This window comes from Lineus longissimus, chromosome 19 (genome assembly GCF_910592395.1).
Source record: "Lineus longissimus chromosome 19, tnLinLong1.2, whole genome shotgun sequence".
Lineage (NCBI taxonomy): Eukaryota > Metazoa > Nemertea > Pilidiophora > Heteronemertea > Lineidae > Lineus > Lineus longissimus.
The window spans coordinates 2,175,833-2,196,552 of record NC_088326.1 but is presented as its reverse complement, the minus strand read 5'-3'; the positions used below and the strand labels follow the sequence as shown (position 1 = coordinate 2,196,552).

The 20,720-nt window shown below is 42.7% G+C and overlaps 2 protein-coding genes across 4 annotated transcripts in view; one reads left to right on the top strand and one right to left on the bottom strand.

Moving 5' to 3' along the window:
• Positions 1–1,849: 1,849 nt before the first annotated feature.
• On the bottom strand, positions 1,850–7,308 carry LOC135503242 (uncharacterized). 3 transcript variants are annotated; one of them, XM_064796717.1, is made up of 5 exons: positions 6,949–7,308; positions 4,061–4,459; positions 3,445–3,642; positions 2,888–3,124; positions 1,850–2,634 (listed from the first exon to the last, which is right to left on the bottom strand). In XM_064796717.1, exons 2-5 carry the CDS (start codon positions 4,431–4,433, stop codon positions 2,063–2,065), a joined length of 1,380 nt encoding a protein of 459 aa, XP_064652787.1. In that variant the 5' UTR covers positions 4,434–4,459; positions 6,949–7,308; the 3' UTR covers positions 1,850–2,062. The 3 variants fall into 3 exon arrangements, with proteins under 3 accessions (XP_064652787.1, XP_064652786.1, XP_064652788.1); XM_064796716.1 differs by having other exon boundaries at positions 6,954–7,307; XM_064796718.1 differs by lacking the exon at positions 6,949–7,308 and adding an exon at positions 4,905–5,014.
• A 6,832-nt stretch (positions 7,309–14,140) lies between these two features.
• Positions 14,141–20,720, top strand: part of LOC135502854 (potassium voltage-gated channel protein Shaw-like) — a 90,758-nt gene continuing 84,178 nt past the window's right edge. Inside the window, exon 1 of the mRNA XM_064795976.1 lies at positions 14,141–14,339. The gene's annotated coding sequence lies outside the window, so the exon portion shown is untranslated. The remainder of the gene's footprint in view (positions 14,340–20,720) is intronic.

Below are 20,720 nucleotides of genomic sequence, written 5' to 3'. Positions count from 1 at the left end.
CTGTTTATTCAGTGTTGCAGGAGAGTAAGTAGAACAAACTCTCGTGTTTACTAATTGGCCGTGGCTATTCGTACCGTGACAGGGCCGGCTGGCCTTGCTGGAAGTCAAGGAACCTACCCACACCCGGAGCCAGGAGTAAAGGCACTTCCAACACTCGTCACAAACATACACCACCTCAATCATGAATAAGGCCTACTTTCCTTACCCACCATCACCCATGTCACCACGGTGCGATCTATTTATTCACTCCGTATTATTCGCACCATCACGGTACGTTACCTTTCGTAACGGTGTTTCTGACGGTGCGAATAAGACCGGAAACAATGGCCCCATGCACCGTGGCAGTTCGAATAGCCAGTTCCTTACTGATTACTATTAAAGACACAATGCACATTGTGAACATCTCATATTCGAAGCGGAAATTGCGTTGCAGAAAAGGGCAGATAGGCATTGTGGTCATTTATCAACTGTGCATTTATACTGGAAGTGCACTTGAATGGCTTGAACCACAAAGTATTTCCATTGGTTCCAAAAGATTCCCATAGGTGGCCAATCTGTAGCTACTATTCCCAGTCACGGGGAACTCTCAGGAGAGAGGCAAGTTTAATTCGTAGTCACACATTTTCTTTTCACTTGGTGACCTGCATTGATATGGATCTCGCGACTAATTTCATCACGCCAAGTTGACAAGATATCGAACTACCCTGGTAATGCACAACAACATTCCTCATCATAATATCTAAACACAAAAGGATTAGAAGTGTTTCTATACACCCTGTATATGTGTATTGGTGAAATGTTCGCACGCAACGACCCAAGCAAAGTCAATACCGATATTGAAAGGCACTTAGCTGCTAAGGGCTCGTTGAGGATAGTGCATTAGCTCTTAAGGGTTGCAGGGAGTAGTTAAGAGTCCCAAGCCGCTAATTCAGCACTACAAGATGTCAAATCATAACGCCCAAATCGGGCTCGCGAGAACTCAACCGCACTTGACGAAGAATGATGAGACACACTGAATCGGTGTCCCCGCCTGGCCATCTTCACCGGAATCAAAAACCATCTGGATAGATTTTAGAAGCATTGGCGATCAATCTTGAGAAGCAGTTTCGAACTTTTTGGTTCTCCCGACGTCACTCATGCAACGTCTCGCCCCCAAATCCTCAATGACGCACAGTATGTAGGCCCTAATGCATGGGCAAGCACATTTGAGACAATTCGCACATGGCAGAGGCCAGTTTTTGGGGTATATGCAATAAACATAAGTCGATATAGATTTCTTTCAAACTACATTGTAGATTAAAATAGTTTTTGTGCAGTGTTTTTCTACAGATGCATTTCCAGTATCACTGCGCGTGTGTGCTGAGATGCAGACGTGTACAAGATTGAAAATGTGTTGTAGTGTTCAGCCAGTCTCAGGTCTGTCCTGATCCAGTCACGTGACGGGGATTCCATGATCGACCTAGTTGCGTAATTGACATCTCACAGCTGGAAATTCGGATGTTTCCTTGTTTTGCATTAGCCTACAGGTAGACACCTCCTTCTTCTAAATTGTTTTTGATATTCTAAACATATTCATTTCTATCCGAAATTTTGTATTTTATGTTTATACATACAGTTAAACTGACAACGAGTAAACGTCTCGCGTTAGGGAAGTAATAGATTTGTTTCGGCCATCGAAAAACACATGTTGTTCGTATTTTCTTTGCTTCATCGCTGTCAAAGTTGGCAGGAGAGTGCCCTGTATAAGGACAGTACTGCGGTATAAACTATTATACCTGCTTCATCGCTGTCAAAATTGGCAGGAGAGTGCCCTGTATAAGGACAGTACTGCGGTATAAACTATTATACCTGCTTCATCGCTGTCAAAATTGGCAGGAGAGTGCCCTGTATAAGGACAGTACTGCGGTATAAACTATTATACCTGCTTCATCGCTGTCAAAATTGGCAGGAGAGTGCCCTGTATAAAGACAGTACTGCGGTATAAACTATTATACCACTCGCCTGGCGGAATAGAACAGTAAAGGCTGCCTATTAGCATTGTTGTACCAAACCATTTCCGGCATTAGAGTTCTATTTTTAGATCTTCATAATAGTCATCAACAAGGTGATCCACGTCGATCATAGTCTCAATCACACACGGGAATGTTGTTACCATTCCCACAAACATCTTCCGCTCATAATCCATCACCTTATGCTCCCAGACCGGAGAGTGCGTATCCCGGAAGCAGTAACACGGTTCCGTCATGCGCATTACGTCAGCCAACATGGCATTCATTTTTGCTTTCAAAGCGCGTTGTTTCTCGCTCTCGCAACCCGCGTGAACTTCCGCGACAGTGTGAAAAATCCCCTTTTTCATGTCCTTGGCACATTTTCTTACAGCTTGGAACGTATTTGGGTACCTTTCTAGAATGGCCACTGTTTTTGTCTTTCTTTCCTTGGCGCGTTTAATCAGCGCTTCAAGGTCACCTATGTTGACGAATTCTTGGAGTGACTGAGGCTGAAATGTTTTACAAAGGTTGATGAACTCGCCAAGGTGAGCCTCGAACTCGTATTGGAAGTCTCGCAGCTTGTACAGATCTTTAGTGTAGTTTTGCTGCCATGCGCGAGCCTTCCTTAACATCTTGATATCGTATTCTGAAAGAGGAGACGGTGATTGGTTAACGACGTGGCATCATTTTGTAAGACTTCCTGTTGTAGCTGTCAATCAAAAGTATTCAATCTCGCTTCATAGGCGCAGTCTTCAAAAATGAAAACATTACAAGTAGACTTGTGTCATTCGCTGTTTTATTTAAGGTGTCTCCGTGGCCAAGACCACAATACCGGCAACGCTCCAACAAGGCGTCAGATCTTTGACTCTGCCAACGGTAACCGCCATTTTGCCACTTACCATGGTCTGCGAGGGACAGCCCAATCACCTCATTCGCCAGGAGATCCTCTTTACAAGCCTCGTATTCATCCTCCCAGCACCTGATGCGAATTTCCAGCCGTTTTGCTTCGATATACCTCTTCGTCGATTTCGTTTCCAGGTAACTCTTGAAAAACTTTCCGACTTCTCCGGATTTGTATTGATGCCAGAACGTCTCCACGGCCTCAAGGTTGTCAAAGGTGACGGAGAGTATCAAGCCTGGATCAACGAAAGGAGGGGTGGTGAATGTTATACAGGCCTACGATACGGTTAACACTTCGTAGCATGACAGTCCTATCATCCCTTAAAAAGAGTCATTGAAATAACTATCACCCTGATCCCGGTGTAGTACAGTTTTGTAACACCTCTACACTTTGAAACTCGATAAAGAAAATAAGGATAAAACTGTCCAAACTCTCTATCTTAATTACTATTACCCTGATACCGGTAAGAGTACAGTCTCGTTGCACTTTGTCACACCTTGAAACTTGATAAAGAAAATAAAGATGAAGACTTTTATATTAAATAATTGACTTTACCTGTGATGAATCCATCCAAGACTGTCCCCTTCAACAGCTCCTTCTTTTCCAAAGAGCTCTTGATCTTACACAGCTCAATGCTTTGGTAGCACTCAAGGAGCTTATCTGCCACGCTTATCATCATGAACCTCTCCGAGCCATAGGCGAGAGGGTCGATCAACTCAACGTCGATCAGGTCTACGTAGATTCCAAGTTGGCCTAAAAAAGAACGATTTGAAGAGGTCTGCTACAAAGATGACACAACCTGTTTGCAATGGTTCATGTTTGCGGATATGAAGAGACATGGAAATCTGTGATAAGTAAAAATCATAGATACCATGTGGACCATCAGGGATTTCTTTTAATCATAGCGGAGGGGGGAAATGTTAATTGACTACATGTATATGTCTATCACCAGTTCAATGACGATACCAAGCTTTCCTTGAAGGAAGCAAGGAAATCCATCCGTGGCCTGACCAATGAGGTACAGGGTTTTCACTGACCGTTGCACTGGCACGATTACAAGAAAAGTCACATTTACACCCCCCCCCCCAAAAACGAATGGTAATCGCAGTAAGATCACGGCCTCAAGGTCACATGCGATGTGTGCTTCTGGCGCATCTATAACTGTACGCACCTTGACACCGGTTGAAAACTGGCCTAGTAAGGTCGACTTCCTTCTTTTCTCCCTTTGCCGAAGACGGAGGATTGTCGTTATCCGTGGTGTGCCCTTTGGCCGAATCTGACCGTCGTCCTGTTGTCGATTCCTCCTTCGTGTACCCCTTTGATGCCTCCTTCGTGTGCCCCTTTACTGGGTCCGTCGTGTGCCCGTTTGATGCATCCTTCGTGTGCCCCTTTACTGGGTCCTTCGTGTGCCCCTTTGATGCATCCTTCGTGTGCCCCTTTACTGGGTCCGTCGTGTGCCCCTTTGATGCATACTTCGTGTGCCCCTTTACTTGGTCCTTCGTGTGACACTTTGCTGCCTCCTTCGTTCGCCCCTTTTCTGACATCGTTGTCTTATCGCCACAGCTCCACACTGAAATGAGAAAATGTATTAGGATCGTTCAGCTTTGGCGGTGACTTCAAGACTTGGAAAATGTCCCTCAAATTAGCTTTGGCTGTAGGAATAGGGGAGAGGAACGAGTCCAAAATGAGCACAGGATTCATCAATATGGTAGACAGATCGAGAGAGAGAGAGAGTGGGACAGCCCAAAGAAGCAGTCTATCTATCATGTCTATAAGGAGTAGGGGGAGGAAGACAGGAACAGCCTACCTCTAATGACGGCGAACACTCAACAGCGGCACTGAAACGGCGTCGGATAATTCGCGAGTCTGCGCAAAAGTCGCGTGACCTTGGAACACGTATCAAAAGTCATGGTGATTGCCGGTTTGTCAGCTTAATCAACCCCTCCGTGGTTCATGGACATTGTGTTTCAAATTACTTTTCATTGGACTTAAGAACATTTCTAAAGGACACATACCATGGTAATCAGATTTGGATGATAATCAAATTGATATTGACATCAATGAATACAGGTTCTTAGATATAAAGGGAAACCATGATGTATTTCAAGGTCACTGATGGCATTGTGTCACGTGATTGACAGGTCGCATTGTCGTCCCCTGGCGGGCAATTTATAATCAGGTGTTTTTACAATGCCGCCTATCAAGATCAAAGCCCTAAAATGAAATAATTAATTAATTAGCTGATCTTAAAAATTGTGATGCTGTCAACATTGGCAACCATATAGAGAGGTTTAAATAACTACGAACAACACATAACGAACACGTTCGCAGTTGACATCGAACTACGCATTCGTATAAAACTTTAGAGAGGTTCCACTTCGTTACATATGCACAAACGTCAGTATTTTGGTCCGTGGCGTTGTTCCCGTTGGGCAATTCGCGATTCGACGGTCGCAGTTGAGTTATTTAAACATACAAACAGCATATCAACCATTTCGGACTCATAAAAAAGATTTTTATCTGTCATCGAAATCCTTTATGCAAAGCCACAAAATCGTGAAGGTGATTTTGTTGATAACTATAAAATTTAGGACATGAGCTATGAAATTGCGAAACTCAGTCAATACTATCATATCAATGAGGTTTTGGTGTAGCAATGTTAATGTGTATAAGAAAGAAAAAGAAAAGGATATCGCGTGGCTTGGAGAGTCTCACCAGTAGAAGCTTACAGCAATAAAGCCTGACGCGGATTGTATAATGCTTGGCTATTTTTGTTGATAGATATAGGCCTATCATGTCTTTTTTACACTGTTACACGTCAGGCATTATACTTGTACTCCGAAGGGTAGATTTCAACGGAAACAGATTATGCTTGAATGACAGCACAGGGCACGCATGATTGCAGAACGAAATCCATTGTTTCACTCTTTAAGTGACTGTGCAGTGGGGAATAAAATAACAAAGTCGCAACGCGTGTCACAGTGTTGTCGAATCGCATGTAGGGGAAACTCTTTGACTGAATGCGATTGCTACAACGCAATACGGTATTACGTTGTTACTTACACTGTAATCAGACAATGATAAAAGCGGATGCGTTGTGAAATTCATGCGCCAACGGGTCAATCAAATTCAGTTAAAACCTACTCTTCATCCTATTAGATCTGCATGAAAGCATTGCATGCATTGTGTACGGCGATTTACTTGGTTGTACCGGAAATGACGCACCTCCGTTCTCCTACTGTCCAGCCTCTTACACGAACTACTTCTCAAATAAATTTCCAATTAATCATTCCTGCAGTTTTCCGCCTTCAATTGGAGAACCATGTTACGCCAGATAATACGCCCCATTGATCCATGATAATTAATCACCTTTCCTTGTCATACTGACGAGATTTTCATGAGAGCTAGGACGTTTTGAAATCAATAAATTGTAAATAGATGTCAAAAGAGGACGTGTGCAGTCTATCTGTGGCCTGAGCATAGGTAGCAGTGATCGAAAATGTTGTAAAACGAGTTTTTGAGGACATGCATACTTCAAAGTCCTTTCTGCGTGGTCACCGATCATTGTAGGCCTATTGCTTCCATACAAATAATACGCCAGATCTGTGACCTCTTAAAAAGTAAATTTCTAAGTACATGTACATGTTTGTTTAGATTTAAGAAATAGTTTTTGGTTTGATTTATCTACATGTGCTTTATGCATGTTATAGTCAAGCCCAATAGATGCTAGAACCTATTTCAAATCAAAGTGAACTTAATTGAATAATGGACGTACAAGATATACAGAGAATATGGCGGCCCGGATGGAGTCCGAAGTTTATCGAGCAACAACAACCATATTGGCGTTTTCGACTGCCAATACATTAATCTTCGTCACAGGGTTCTACAAACGTTATTTTTTTGTTGGGCCTTCGTAGAGAATGATCAATGATTTCCTGAGATTTGGCTGGGTCTAAAGATTATTGGGTCTTGACACGCCTTGATGGAAGCAACTACTTCTGGTGAGAGCTGAAAATTGTTATGAAACGAATTATGTGATCGGAATACCAATGGAATTACCTTACCTCCTTCAATTTCCCTACAGTGCCTCTGGCTTTGTCTCAATCGTTTAACGGAACAGTCCACCCTATTCGCTCCTTCACAGAGATGCTCGAAGTGGAAGGAAGAGAAAAAGTAACACTATTATACTGTCGGTGTCAAAGTAGTTTTCCTCAGAAATGTCATCCTTTGCTTTTTTGTGATCCGACTTGAAGACGTTTAGCTTTCCACGCCGATGATAACCCGCAGTGAAGAGTCTAGTTATATCAATATCGTGTCCGTGTCTAACCATGCACGGAGACAAAGATTGATAAAAGATCAATAGGGAAAGAGTCCTTAAAGTAGGTCAGGTGCCAACGTGTTTAGAGAATGATAAATCCGTCTGAAAGGCCGGTGAGAGATCGTTTGTTGAAAAGTTACGACACTGGCAGTTCCGACACTCGTCTCCAGGTCTTCAATGAAATATGCAGCGGTCGGTAGCGCACTGATTGTGCTGCTTGTGACCTGGAAGCGAGGCAGAGCAAAACTTGGCGGTCAATATGCAGACTTACGGACTTACTTAGTATTGCCAACAGCAGTGTGATCAGCTCCCTTTACAAAAAAATCAATCGATTTACCGCTTCAGTGATGCGCTATCTTCCGTTTTGCAGGAATTGTAGCCTTGGCCTTACAATGTCCGTCAGCCAATATCGATTGACGTGACATTTCAGAAAATCGACACTGTTTTACCCAATTGACGGCATCATTCACTGCAATAGTAACCTTCTAATTGCCTCGTGATGAAAGTTTTTATGTCCCAACTGTAACCAAGGCGCCTGCCTGCTCATGCGAGTAGACGGGAGCTGGACATTCGTTTTGGCAAAAATCTCGGACAGGCATCGATCTCGAGCAATCGTGCGTTCGCGGTTTTTTTTCGGGGGCTTAGTAAACATTTCATGGAAAGGCAGAGACGAGAGATCTTAACAGAGACGACTGCAAGCTGTCAGATCAAATACTGGGGTTACAAAAAGAACGTTTGCAAACTACTATTCGTCAACACACTGTATGTAAACCAAAACATGCAGAAATGGACATACTTCAGTCCCATCAAAGTACTTTAATGCTAATTGCTACGAAATTGCATGTCTGTTTATATAGCTCAATTATCATTATGAGCTGTAAACTGGTATCAAATTGTACTAAATTGCTCTAAACGCACTGGGTTGCCTGAAGCGATGAAGAAGATCAGATCTCACTTGGATGTGTAATCCTACAATATATTGGCCTGGCCATAGCAGACTCCTGGTGATGCAGCACATGCAACCACTTTCTAAGCTGCAAATGGTCGGGAGGAATTCAAGATCTTTTAGTTTTGGCGAACTCTCAACGAGAATTTTGTTCAAGCATCAAAAATGGCTTTTGACCTATTAATCACTCCGGAGTGATCAATATACAATAGTGTGTTTCATTCATTACACGGTTATTTGCACTTTTCGGTTTACGCGTATCGACCTCCATGAAAGCTGTTTCGCGAGGTCGATGACATCAAGATTTCCCAAGATAGATCTTTGATAGGACCAAGGAACTATGGGCATTTAGGCCAAGGTGTGAGCGAGTTTTGTTAAAGACCGTGTACATACTGGGTTAGGACTGAATTCCTCTCTGCAAGGTAAGGGGCAAAATGACGTACATGTCATGTTAATGTTAATCAGCCGACTTTTGAATCAAGTTCAACTCTATATCACCGGTCGATTCCCTCTTTCGCATGCTAGATTTGCCTGTGATATAAGTGATTCCTGACCAAACTCGACTTGCAACCATCCCGATCCATCATCGTTTGACGTATATTTGACTTTTGATGTAATAGATAAGTGCATTCAAGGTTTTCGCTGAGTAGAAAGCCTTCACGAGAGCCATCTCCCAAAAAGAAACATATTATATTTAAAGTTAGGGTTGGAAAGTGTTGTGTTGAACGTCTTATACTCAAGATACTGTCAAATATCAAATGTTGTTGAAGAAAAGTTTATGTTTTCACGACAACAACAACGGGCAGCACTCTCTCTGATGAACAGCTTACGCTCTCAAAGCATTGACTTTGGTAACTGTTGCTTTAAGTCGTGACTGCACCAGCTATCAATGGAAATATTAGTAGTACCACATCTTTTTGGGATTGAGAACTGTTGTTCAGTTTCACGATAAAAAGATTTTGCAGAATCGAAGGAACAGATCATAATGGCAGCGGAGACTTGGGAGATTTTCGCAACTAGTGAAAAGATCACTCTCAACCGGGAATCGCAAGCTCGTCCCCAAGGCTTGGCAAAGACGACACAGGCAATCAGAACCACCACCAGGGACCCTCGCATTGACTTCTGGGAATGGCACCTCCATGTTTTTCTTGTGACTTATGTCGCTCCATTTGTAATATTCCTCGGAACTATTTTGAACGGTCTCACTGTAGTTGTGCTGGTTCGCCGGAAATTTGGAAAGCCTTCGACGAGGTTGTTGCTTATTTCTCTTGCTTTAGTCGACACGGCCGTTCTCTGGACTGGAATAACTTTCTGGCTCGTTGAACATTATGGGCTGGATCTTTCAGTCCTCTCCGTAGAGTCCTGCCCCGCGTATAGATTCTTCACCTATTTCTTCCAACAGTACGCGAGTTGGAACGTAATGTTTCTAACACTGGAACGATTCATATCAGTCTCCTACCCAATCAAGGCAAGAGTCATCTGCACTCGGAAATGGACATGCATAGCTCTTATAGCCCTACTAGGTTTCAGTTTTTTTCTCAACCTACAATTGCTGTTCATCTATAAACGATTTGACTACTATAACGGTTATGTATGTGGATTAGCTCTGCAAGATGACGACATATACTCACAAATCTTTCACTGGTTGGATATGGCGACTTATTGCCTCATACCATTCTTTGTAATAGTTTCCTGTAATTGTTTGATTCTAAGTAAAGTTATTCGGAGTCGGAACAAAAGGAAGAAGATGCAGTTATCGGGACGAAACAAGACCAGTTCCGATGACACCTCTGCCCAGATGACCAGCATGACGTACATGTTGACCACAGTCAGTGTCGTGTTTATAATCTTAACATCACCTAATCCGATTTCACAAATTGTTTATACACTGACAGAAGTCGGTTCATGGCATCAATGGGTTATTAGTGTTTTGGTCAATACTTGTGCTAACGTATGTAGCTCAAGCAACAGCGCTATTAATTTCATACTCTATTGTGTGAGTGGCACACAATTTAGGCGAGAGGTTTTTAAAATGTTTCGAGGGGAACGTTGACTGGGCTCTAACATTCAGTCTGCATTCCTGACAAAATATCAAAATTAAGGAATTGATACCGAACTGGAGGTATTGGTTGTCTCACCAAAACCACGAGGGTGGAGCTAAAATGTCGACCTGACCGAGACAGAGACAGGTTATTGGCCAACATTTTAGCACAACCCGGGCAGTTTTAGCCAGACAATCAATACTGACGGTGAGGTATCAATTTCTATTCCAAAACATCTCAAATTAAACAATGAATAATGTGACTCGTTCTTTTCGACGGCGTCCATATTTTGCACCAACCCAAGCGGTACTATAACTGCTGAATTCAAATCGAGGCTTCGAGGGCGCATAATGCATTTACACTGTAAACTGCGGTTCACAATAATTCAAGATGTTTTAACATTTTTGATAACGCATGCATGTGTAGGTTTAATCTAGTAGCAGCGGAAAACAACCTGAAACATGATGATACAACAGAGGTGTCCTACAAACGATGCCAGGAGATGGCATAGTCGTACAGCAATCTCCCGTTCGCCGAGGCATGTGGATTTTACATACACCCGTTGAAATTCTCACAATAGTCCCTCAACCACATTTTGTTCATCCACACACAGCCCATTACATAGCCTCGATCCGCTACCCTGTACATCGAGCCTATGTGTGAGCTCGAAAAAGCCAGGAATTCCAGCCCAAACGCATTAGCTTAAGCCATGATGAAAAACAGGAAAACCCCTCGGCGTAATAATAGTTTGACATCACCAGGCTAGCCAACCAATCAGGCCATTGTTTCGGCAACCAATCATTTTCGCAATAGGCACCTCGCACTTCGTCCCCTTTTGGGGACGAAGTATTGGTCTAGTCCACATACTGATCCACTGTGTATGGTGCGCTGCTTGTAACATGGATTGAATAGCCTTCTTGTTATGTTTCGATAAAATATCATTTTAAGGATGTCGTGATAGTTTTTTCATTACACTGTGAAGTGTACATGTATTTGTGTCAAACAGTTGTGTGATAAAGATATGAATTTGAACAATGATCAGCGCAGTCACGGGCGCTCAGTGTTGCTGTGATCCGTGAAGGAGTGATCAGGTGACAGCATGACTGATCACGCACGAAGTGGCGCCAACTTCGAAGAGGATTTGTATGTTAATACAAATTTCTCGTATGCATCTTTTTTCTAAGCCATGTGACCTTCCTCGGCGTCGCTCAGGCAATGAAAAACATCTTTTTGTTTTGTTTTTAGTTTGATGAATGGATCGTATTCTTGCAAAATTGGACGAAAAAACTGAAACGATCCCTCGTCCACCGTTCTGAAAAAGTAGAACGCGCAATGATGTTTGCGCATGCGTATCCTACCTTAAACACGTCCCATTCTGACCGGAAGAGGCTAGAGAAGCAGGTCCAGGACAGATTGCCGCGAAAATTTATAAATAGTTTGGGAAGCTGGCTTGACATCCTGACAAATCCGGCCATGGATCACTCGATGTGTGGCCTCGATATGTTTACTCCCTCAATCAGAAACATGCGTAAGGAGTAGGCCCTGTTTGCAAGAGGATGCTGCAAGAGGATGTTATAAGTTTCCCGAACTATTTATAAATTTTCGCGGCAATCTGTCCTGGACCTGCTTCTCTAGTCTCTTCCATTCTGACCATTGTTGGCCGTCGATTCTTCCCATTGTTAAAAGGTGGCTGGGGAACCAGATGTGGCAGAAACAGTAGACCGAGTGAGACTTGGCAACGATGATCACCATTGACGTCGCTTGGAGAATGGGTCGTACAAAATGTTATGATTTGTTCGAAATACTTAAAGTTTATGTTGATTAGAACGAATGAATATTGCATTTTTGCCGCGGCCGCGGTACCTTGTCAGAACCGCGAACGTCTGATCAGGCCCGTGCTTCTATCTGCTGGTCATTTTGAGAGTCAAATCAACGGTGTCCTGATTATCAGCTCTAATGATTTGGGGCCATTGGTGTGATTGAACTTTTGATATCACCAGCTTCTCCAAGATGGAGACACTCCCTATTCGCAAGTTGATATTTTAACCAGTATACAATAATGTCAAGAAACAATGTATATCTCACTGCGATGACAGTTGACGACATATACACGCAACACTTGATGGCATCACCATGGTTACGAATGCCGGAACAGCCTCGTTTGCTTGCTGGGTAATGGCGGATCGTATATAGCGCGGAAACAACGGCTCATTCTGTTGCTACTGATATTTCCTATGTGCGGACCGAACAGAGAACCAGACTCAGCGGTATCAGAACACCAGGCGGCGCTGGTGGTGATATTGCCCTGGCGGGCACGTACACAATTAAATCTGCTATACATTCAGTGTACATTCTGTGTACATACATTTTCGTGATTTAATACAATTAATGCTGGGATTTTCATCAATCTTTCCAGAAGTGTACTCATATTATAGCTTATCAATGCCATTATGTGAATTTGAAACAGTTCTAATGATTCTAAATTGTTTTATTGGCGTTTTCATGTGACATATCTGAATCGGAGACACACGAGGCCATGTTAACTGCTGGTGTTTTTTGATAAATTCCCCGATTCCATGTGCTATTTCGGTAAGAATAAAAGCCCGCTTTACGAGTGTCGGGCAAACAAATCTGCGCAGGACTCTATCACACAACCGGCGTTCGTAAGGGTTGCGAAACCTGTCTATTATGCTTGTAATGACGTTGGCTAGGCGGTTCTGTCTTTGATTATCTATGTTCCTGATCTGACGATTTATACAAAACGAACACCTGGGTAAGTTAAGACGGAGCGCAAGATACCCGTCTTATGTAATCAGAAAGTGGGTACGGAAGTCCGTCTACTGGAGAAATTCGTTTACGAAAAGCTTTGTAAACAACCTGCGCAAATATATATACTACTAGCACTGAGCGAAGTTGGTAAGTACACCTGTTAGACGTCCGGTAAGGTAGAAACTTGTCCGATTTTGGAAACTTTGGACGACTTGTCCATCTGGAAGCTAGGTAGATGGAAATGAGCACATGTGCACTTCCCCCAACAAACATAGAATATATACTTTACAGAAGTGGTAATTCGCCTGACGCTTTGACGTCTGCAGACCACAGGCGAAGAGTACTCCGCGGCAACAAAAAAGCAAATCTGCAGAGAGCCATTTCACTTCCGGCATCAACTGCACATTCCGACCTTTTCAAGTACACAGTAATTCATATTGTTGAAGTGCTGAATCAGGAATTCAATGAAAAATCTTTGCTTAGAGCATTTTTGACACCAAGAAATGCGCGAACAGATCGAGTTGTGACTTTGCGCATAAGCTAAAGAATCTTTCATTTCACACGGGAAGCTCACATTGCCGCACAATTTTCTACTCATCAAACTATAGTGAATCTTCGTCTTCTTCGAATGCGGTGAACTAAACACGGTTTTCTCGTCGTATCGGTGGTTGTCTCGAAGCTGTCTAACTCAATGACAATGCAATTAAATTCAAATCGATCGTTCCAGGAAGACATTGCTTCAGCTTCCGGCAAACAATGGCAATATTTCCTCTTCTGTGTTACGTAGTTTCGAATCCCATGGGGGATACACAGAAGGCATATTGGGAATTCGCACATCGTAAAATCGCGATAACATCCATTGAGATATAAGGTAAAATGGCACATTGAAAGCCCCGGCACAAGCCTCAGGAAGAGTAAGACGCGCATGCACGTTCCTTTGCGACTAACATTATCAAGCATTAAAACTGCCAAGTGCAAATGTCTCACACTAGCTGTTGTTGTTATTGTCCTCAATTGTAGTCCTCTGGAACAGTTCCTTACAGCCCGTGGCAATAACGAAGACGCGTCTGTCGGCGAGCATACGTTCCAATACTTGACGTAATCAACGCAGCTTTGAAGCTTTGAAACGTGGATCGCCCGGTGTACTGGTTGTAATCATGGTATAGACGGCTGCTCTTCACCTGGTCTGAGCGATTGCTCAGTCTAAGATTCTGAGAGGAATACCACCAATGCAGGACGACCCAGGATATACCGCTGAATAGAGCATCATAGTGTATGTCATGCTATAAAGCATCATACTGTATGTCATGCTATATGGATATTTAGGATTCTCATATTGGAGGATTTCCGGTGCACCACAATAGACATTTAAATGGTGAGTAAATGCTTGGAGTTCTTTTAAGGTAAATGTTCAGTTATACATGTAAGGCTGACGTTACATAGGCCTCATTCGTTCACTTCCCACATGTCACGTTCCAGCTTTACTTAACGTTCCTCGGTGAATGCACGGCCTTGTGGCATGCATTCAGTGAGGAACGAACTCATTAAGGGGAACGTGACATGTGGGAAGTGAACGAATGAGGCCTATGTAACGTCAGCCTTAGTCGTCTTAGCAATAATTCTTGAATTGATTGACCAAATTATACTCTATACCAAATTAACACAGTTAAAATGCTCAATTCTTCAAATTTAAGTGATATTTACTGAGACCGCTACAAATTGTCCTAAACTTTTACTAGCGCATTATACAGGGCCACTTTACGAACTAACCGACGGGCGACTGTAATCGGCTCTTCAGGCGTATTCTCGCACAAGGTTTTTTAGCGGCCATCCAAACATTGCTATTGATTTCTTTAAGTCCCTCTATACGGCTCTATATTCGTCTTCTTCCTTGCTGCAGTTATATATTCAGTTTATTTATCATTAATGAATTGACCTATGAAAACATTGACTATACCTTCTGAGGAAAGGGTTCTATCAATCTTGAAACTGAGGCTTTAATCTCCGTGACAGTTCGTGAACTCTCCATTGACAGTTCGTGAACTATGACACGGTTCATCGCTTTCAAGAGTTGATTCGCTTTCTGATGCACGGCAACATCTGTATGAGGATGAGGCCTACGATGATACAGCCATGCTCTCTGTTGCCCTGTGGGATCCCCATGCAATGAGAAATCCGCGTACATTTTTCATCTACCTATAATCTAAGAGTAACCACCTATAATCAAACCCCAGTAGTACTTGCTGCTGAGAAACAGATAGTAAATACCTTAAGGAATAAGTGCATTCGCTTAGATAGGTCTAACGGTTACAGAGTCGATATTTCCTCCATTGAACAGGCAGATATATGGGCCTATAGTTCTTGGTTATCGCTCTGAGGTTATCTATATTATTCGCAACAATGTTTCCATCGATAGTTACTAACAGTATGACTAAGTGTGTATTGTATCCAATGACTTATCGCAATCATTATGGCTCATACAGAAAATTCAACGCAAGTAGCCCACCTAAACAGGCAAAAGTGTCCATGCAAGGACCATTGATGGGTCCGTGGATGGATCTATATAATTAGTCTGGTTCCTCTAAGTACCAATTCAGATTTACTTCTGTGGTTAATCAGACGAGGCAAGACCACCATTGATTTTTTAAGCCTTTTAGCAGTTCAATTGTCAATGTTTGACCGCGACGCATCAAATACTGCGTGGGGTTGTGAATCTGAAATTTTGATATGATATTCCGGACAGTCGGGCAAGTAAATGGTGAAAAGTAAACTGGTAGTTGACCACGGAAATTTTGTGATAATCGACAAATTAGACAGACATTGATATTTCCACTCTTTTCAGCCAACTGGCAGAAAAATCTCAAAACACGCCCCCTATTTAATACCAAATTAACAAAATTCGAAATTAATTTTTTCATCAAATAATTTCTTTATATCTGTAGACTTGCCACAGCAAATATTTTTTCAATACCTCTCTAAATATGTACTTGAGAGTGAAAAACATGCACTCGTCTAATTGATAGGCCTGGACCCTTCAACCTATGAATATTCATTGGTGGTATTGTCTCGACTGTGGCCATCCAGCGAACGCCACCATTTTGCCAAACGATGGCCATGCATGCAGTGCTACTTCAGTTTTCAAACTTGGACTCTTATCTGGGTATCTTGGCAACGCATCTGTAACAATAAAAAGTTTGTACTTTATAAACTTAGCAAACATAACCATATCAGTTTCCTAACTACATTCTTTCTCTACGCCAACTTAAAACAGCTTGGTATACGACTTTGACTGGTGGCTTTAAGACAGATGATGGTTTCGTGGGAAAAAAGAAAAATATCAAATATCAAAAGCGATTGAATACCTTCCTCTGTCGAATGACATGAAGGAAAATGTAAATGGCACTCAGCGAACATGTTTAATATGAACATATGAACATATACTCTGACCAACATTACCAAAGCGATAGAAAATAGCTTTTTTAACCGTGTAACATCAACATTAAGAGTATTCCAAATGTTATGTAGGAATATGTTGTCTTCTCTTCTAATAAGGCTACACGGTTTAGTTTGTGGCTAGATGTGCTCGGAGAGGTTGTTGGCCATAAATCGGAGTGGTTGGAGATGCTCGGAGAGGTGGTTGGCCATAAATCGGAGTGGTTGGAGATGCTCGGAGAGGTTGTTGGCCATAAATCGGAGTGGTTGGAGATGCTCGGAGAGGTGGTTGGCCATAAATCGGAGTGGTTGGAGATGCTCGGAGAGGTTGTTGGCCATAAATCGGAGTGGTTGGAGATGCTCGGAGAGGTTGTTGGCCATAAATCGGAGTGGTTGGAGATGCTCGGAGAGGCTGCAGCTGATTCTGCAGGGTGTTTATGTGGGTTGAATACCTAGAACATACATGAAAGATCACCGTCATGCCATCGACATATTTACAACACCGATAATAAATGCATGAGTTTTTACAGCAAAGATATCACTATCAGGAAAGTTATGATTCTGTCATGTTTATGGTAGAGTTTATCAGGTTCGAAAGACCATATCATTCTGCAGCATAACAATTATTTTCTTAACTTTAGCTTGTTTCAAAATCGTCCTGAATTCTGTTATTCAAAATCAAAATAGCCCAAAATGATGTTTGCAAACCAAATAACTAACATTCCAGGCGTATTCAGGCATGACAAGACTTTTTTAGCATTTCATCAGAATTCCCATGATAGCACTAAACAGTGATGGCAACAGTGCAACTGTGGTGGCAACAGTGATGGCAACACTGATGGCAACAGTGCTCTCAGCCTCCAACCTAATTCCTGCTACGCATGCGCGTAACCGGAGATCTACTGATCAATTCCGTGATTCAAAGACCCCAAAGGAGTATTCTAGCAAACGCCTGCCACACTTACAGGACAGCTGGTGACAATGCCTTACTTGGATAGCTATCCTCAATTTGCGCAGGAACAAGACACGATCATTCCTTTACCACACTCAGTTCGCAACATATTCCTATCACGGACCCGCTAGGCTCACCCGTCATCTCTTGGCGGTAGAAACCATGTTTAATGGCAGGAATGTACGTCATCCCCCGCTGGGAATCAACCCTTTTGACACCAACAGATGGCTGTTTGGGTAGGGGCGTGAGCAGGAAAGTCTATCTGTGGCATGCCCGGAAAGCCACCGATCATGACGGTGGGTTGCTGGCAAGGGACATAATGAAACCGTTCAACGTGAGGAACGATAGCATATCGTATTGCGGTGTTTGCCACTTATAAACTGTCGGCAAAAGATAATAAGACATTGTCATAACGGGCTTCTCAATAAGGCTTGACACTTATGATAAATAGCAAAGATTGCCCGAATATTTAGAGTCAAACTGAAGTGGTACTCATACACACTGTCGTGAAAGTTTTGTTTCCGTAAATTGGTCGCAAAATATCAACTGTTTAAAAATATTGTAAATCTTGTCCCCATTAACATTATACCGTCTCTTATGCACGAAAATATGTCGATGATTTTATTACCTACTTTGGAAACTTGAGCCGATATTTCATAATTAGGTTTTTCCACCATCAGGTAGAACGCATTGTATCATTCTGATTAAGTTATCAAATAGCGGAGGCAGAAGATATTTATTTTGAGATGCCGACCTGCTGGATTTATTCGTATCCTCAGTCATTTTTGTGGCGAATTAGTGAACGAATTTTCTCCCAATGTAAATGTCTCTATGTTTCACGCGGTTACGTGATACCTCTGACACATTTAGGCGATAGCCATCTTGGATATCAGTCCGCGTCGCCATTTGATGGGGTTCTGTAAAAGTTGAGATCGCGCAAAAGAGATCCCATTCCTTTCCGCCTTGCCGTTCATTGCCAAAGCGCAGACTCGAGAATCGGCAACAAACTTCTAGTCCATTCCAGCGCAGGGCTTTCTGAAATCGCCCAATTTCAAATTGGGCAAAGGGAAAGCACGACCCTATACCCGTGTTTTTATATCCAATTAGTAATAATCGCTTCTTTGATTTGAGTGATCAATTCCGAATGGAGAGAAACCGCGGCCCTAATTTCCATGGTGCCACTTTTTACACCAGCCCATCATTGATTCAGCGTCGGTTTTTCTACTAACCCCATCGATCTCCCTCTTCTTGAGTCGATCGAGCGTTCTAGCGTTGACGTCGTTGCCTGAACACCATATGTGGCTTTTATTTAGATCCATCTTCTTTCATATCTCGGTCGGGATGATCAATTTTCACGCGGCCTGAAGTGTCTCAAACATTTGTCAAAAGACGTTTGGGGCGCTGGTGTCGTAAGAGACAGAAATTGGCCCTGCTGCTGTTCATCGGCAACCACAAAAACAACGACCACAACAACAACAACAACAACAACAACAACAACAACAAAGGTGGCTGCCCTTTGAAAAGATGAAATCGGTTCAACACAACAACAACTGGTGGAAATTGGTTCTACGTGTTCTTTTTTAAGCGCAAACGAACTCTTTGACATTATGATCGGTACTGCTTTCAATGTAACGGGCGTTATTATGTTGACTTAGTCATTTTGTATAGAAGAGGCATTATGTTTCCTTGCTCAAGTCTTGCGTTGGATGCATAAGTTCGCGTTGCGGATCTGACAAGAAGCCATGAAATCAGTTTATGGCCAGCTGATGGGACTGACACGTCGTAAAACCTTAGGTGCTTCTCTAGCAATAATCAACGACATGTATGTCAGAAGCCAAGCATGCCATGCAGACTGCTCCTGCCGGAAACTACCATCCTTTTACCTCTTCTTAGACCACCCACGTTTTGTTGTGACTTTATACCTCGTAAGGGGTCTGTAATGCCGGAGATAATGGTCTCTGGTCCACGTGAGGTCGCTTTGAGTAGTTCGTGTTTTTCTCCTTTGGCACCCGCGTATGCAGAAAAAGCGGAACACCGAAAAAAGACCCTACAAAATTCGGTAATCTATACAGCAGCATTTAAGACTCTACATAAATTAAGCAGTTTTCGCTTTGTCTTATTCTACTGACCACCATATACATGCTTCCCGAAATTGGTGGCTTGCATTGGAACTAACTTTTTCCCCCTTGTCCGTCATTAAAGGCATTCAAGTGTGTTGGTCAACCATGACTATCTCCTTTGTCCCTCCACCATAAGGCCTAGTTTCCCCTTATGACATCACTATTTCGGACACTCAGCGCCCCATTTCTGGAAAGGTGTATAGATTGATGCGGAAATAGTGTGACTATAAGTGAACCAAATTTTGTCATATTGGGCTTACATTCTGACCTACAGGACAAGTCTCGGGCATACTCGGAACAGTGTTTTCACCTGTTGTCATATTTGGGTTAATCTCTTCCGTGTGCTCTCGGCGGTGTCAATGTGTAGACCGCCGCGTCATTGATTTGCAGTATGGAGACGTATACTTAGACAGAGATACATTTCCGAAAAATCTGGAATAGTATATCAGTGTAGCAGAGGGTTCATCTTGAAGTGCACCCTCTTCGACTTTCGAAGTCCCACATACCAACCTTGCGCATAATGTCGAAGCCCGGCCTACGCACACAAAAAAGCAATCTTCTTACCATCAGTCAACACCTTTCGTACAACCTACACTGCATTAAATTTCAAAGGGTTAATCATCAATAGACTAATTCCCAATTAAAGAACGCTTACCCACTATTATGATCATGATAACAGGAAGGCGGGCATGAAACGCGGAGAGAAATATTTTCCGATATTTGCGCCTGTGAAGCTGATAGTCCCGTTCTTGTAATCGCTGTGTCGCCCCCATACGTTGTGTCGGATCGATACGTTTTATAACTCATCTCCCTGATTCATGGTTAATCTCCGCGCAGTTTGTAACCTGTCGGCGCTTAAAACGGACGTCATGGGGGCGGTTGCGACTTCTTTCCTGCTACATGCCCGCTTTAACCGAATGGCAATTTCTCTAAGAGAGGAGGAATGCCCGTTCTTGCCCCGGTGCCGTCAACCCTACTCCTAACAAACTCCCTCGCACCTGGCGTTAACCACAACTCTACCTCACACCCTAAATATAACATATTGTTTGTCAAAACATTGACATCGGAGGAAAATAATTGCGGGCTGACTTTAAAGTGCTAATATTAAAGTGGTGTTTATAGCTCCTTCTGTAATCTGAATATCATTAGAGGATCCCTTTGCAATTTCTTCAATATCGCAGTTTGCAGAAGAGTTTTTTTGTCAAGGGCCAGGAGGATAATGACATGGGTACGGGAAAATATCCAACTTGAA

Bases quoted from the DNA above. Each gene is read 5' to 3' on its own strand.
- LOC135503242 (XM_064796717.1), bottom strand. From the start codon at position 4,433: ATGTCAGAAAAGGGGCGAACGAAGGAGGCAGCAAAGTGTCACACGAAG. The intron at 3,125-3,444 runs GTAAAGTCAATT...TCGTTGATCCAG, and splicing joins CTTGGATGGATTCATCACAG to GCTTGATACTCTCCGTCACC. The intron at 2,635-2,887 runs GTAAGTGGCAAA...CTCCTCTTTCAG, and splicing joins GCTGTCCCTCGCAGACCATG to AATACGATATCAAGATGTTA.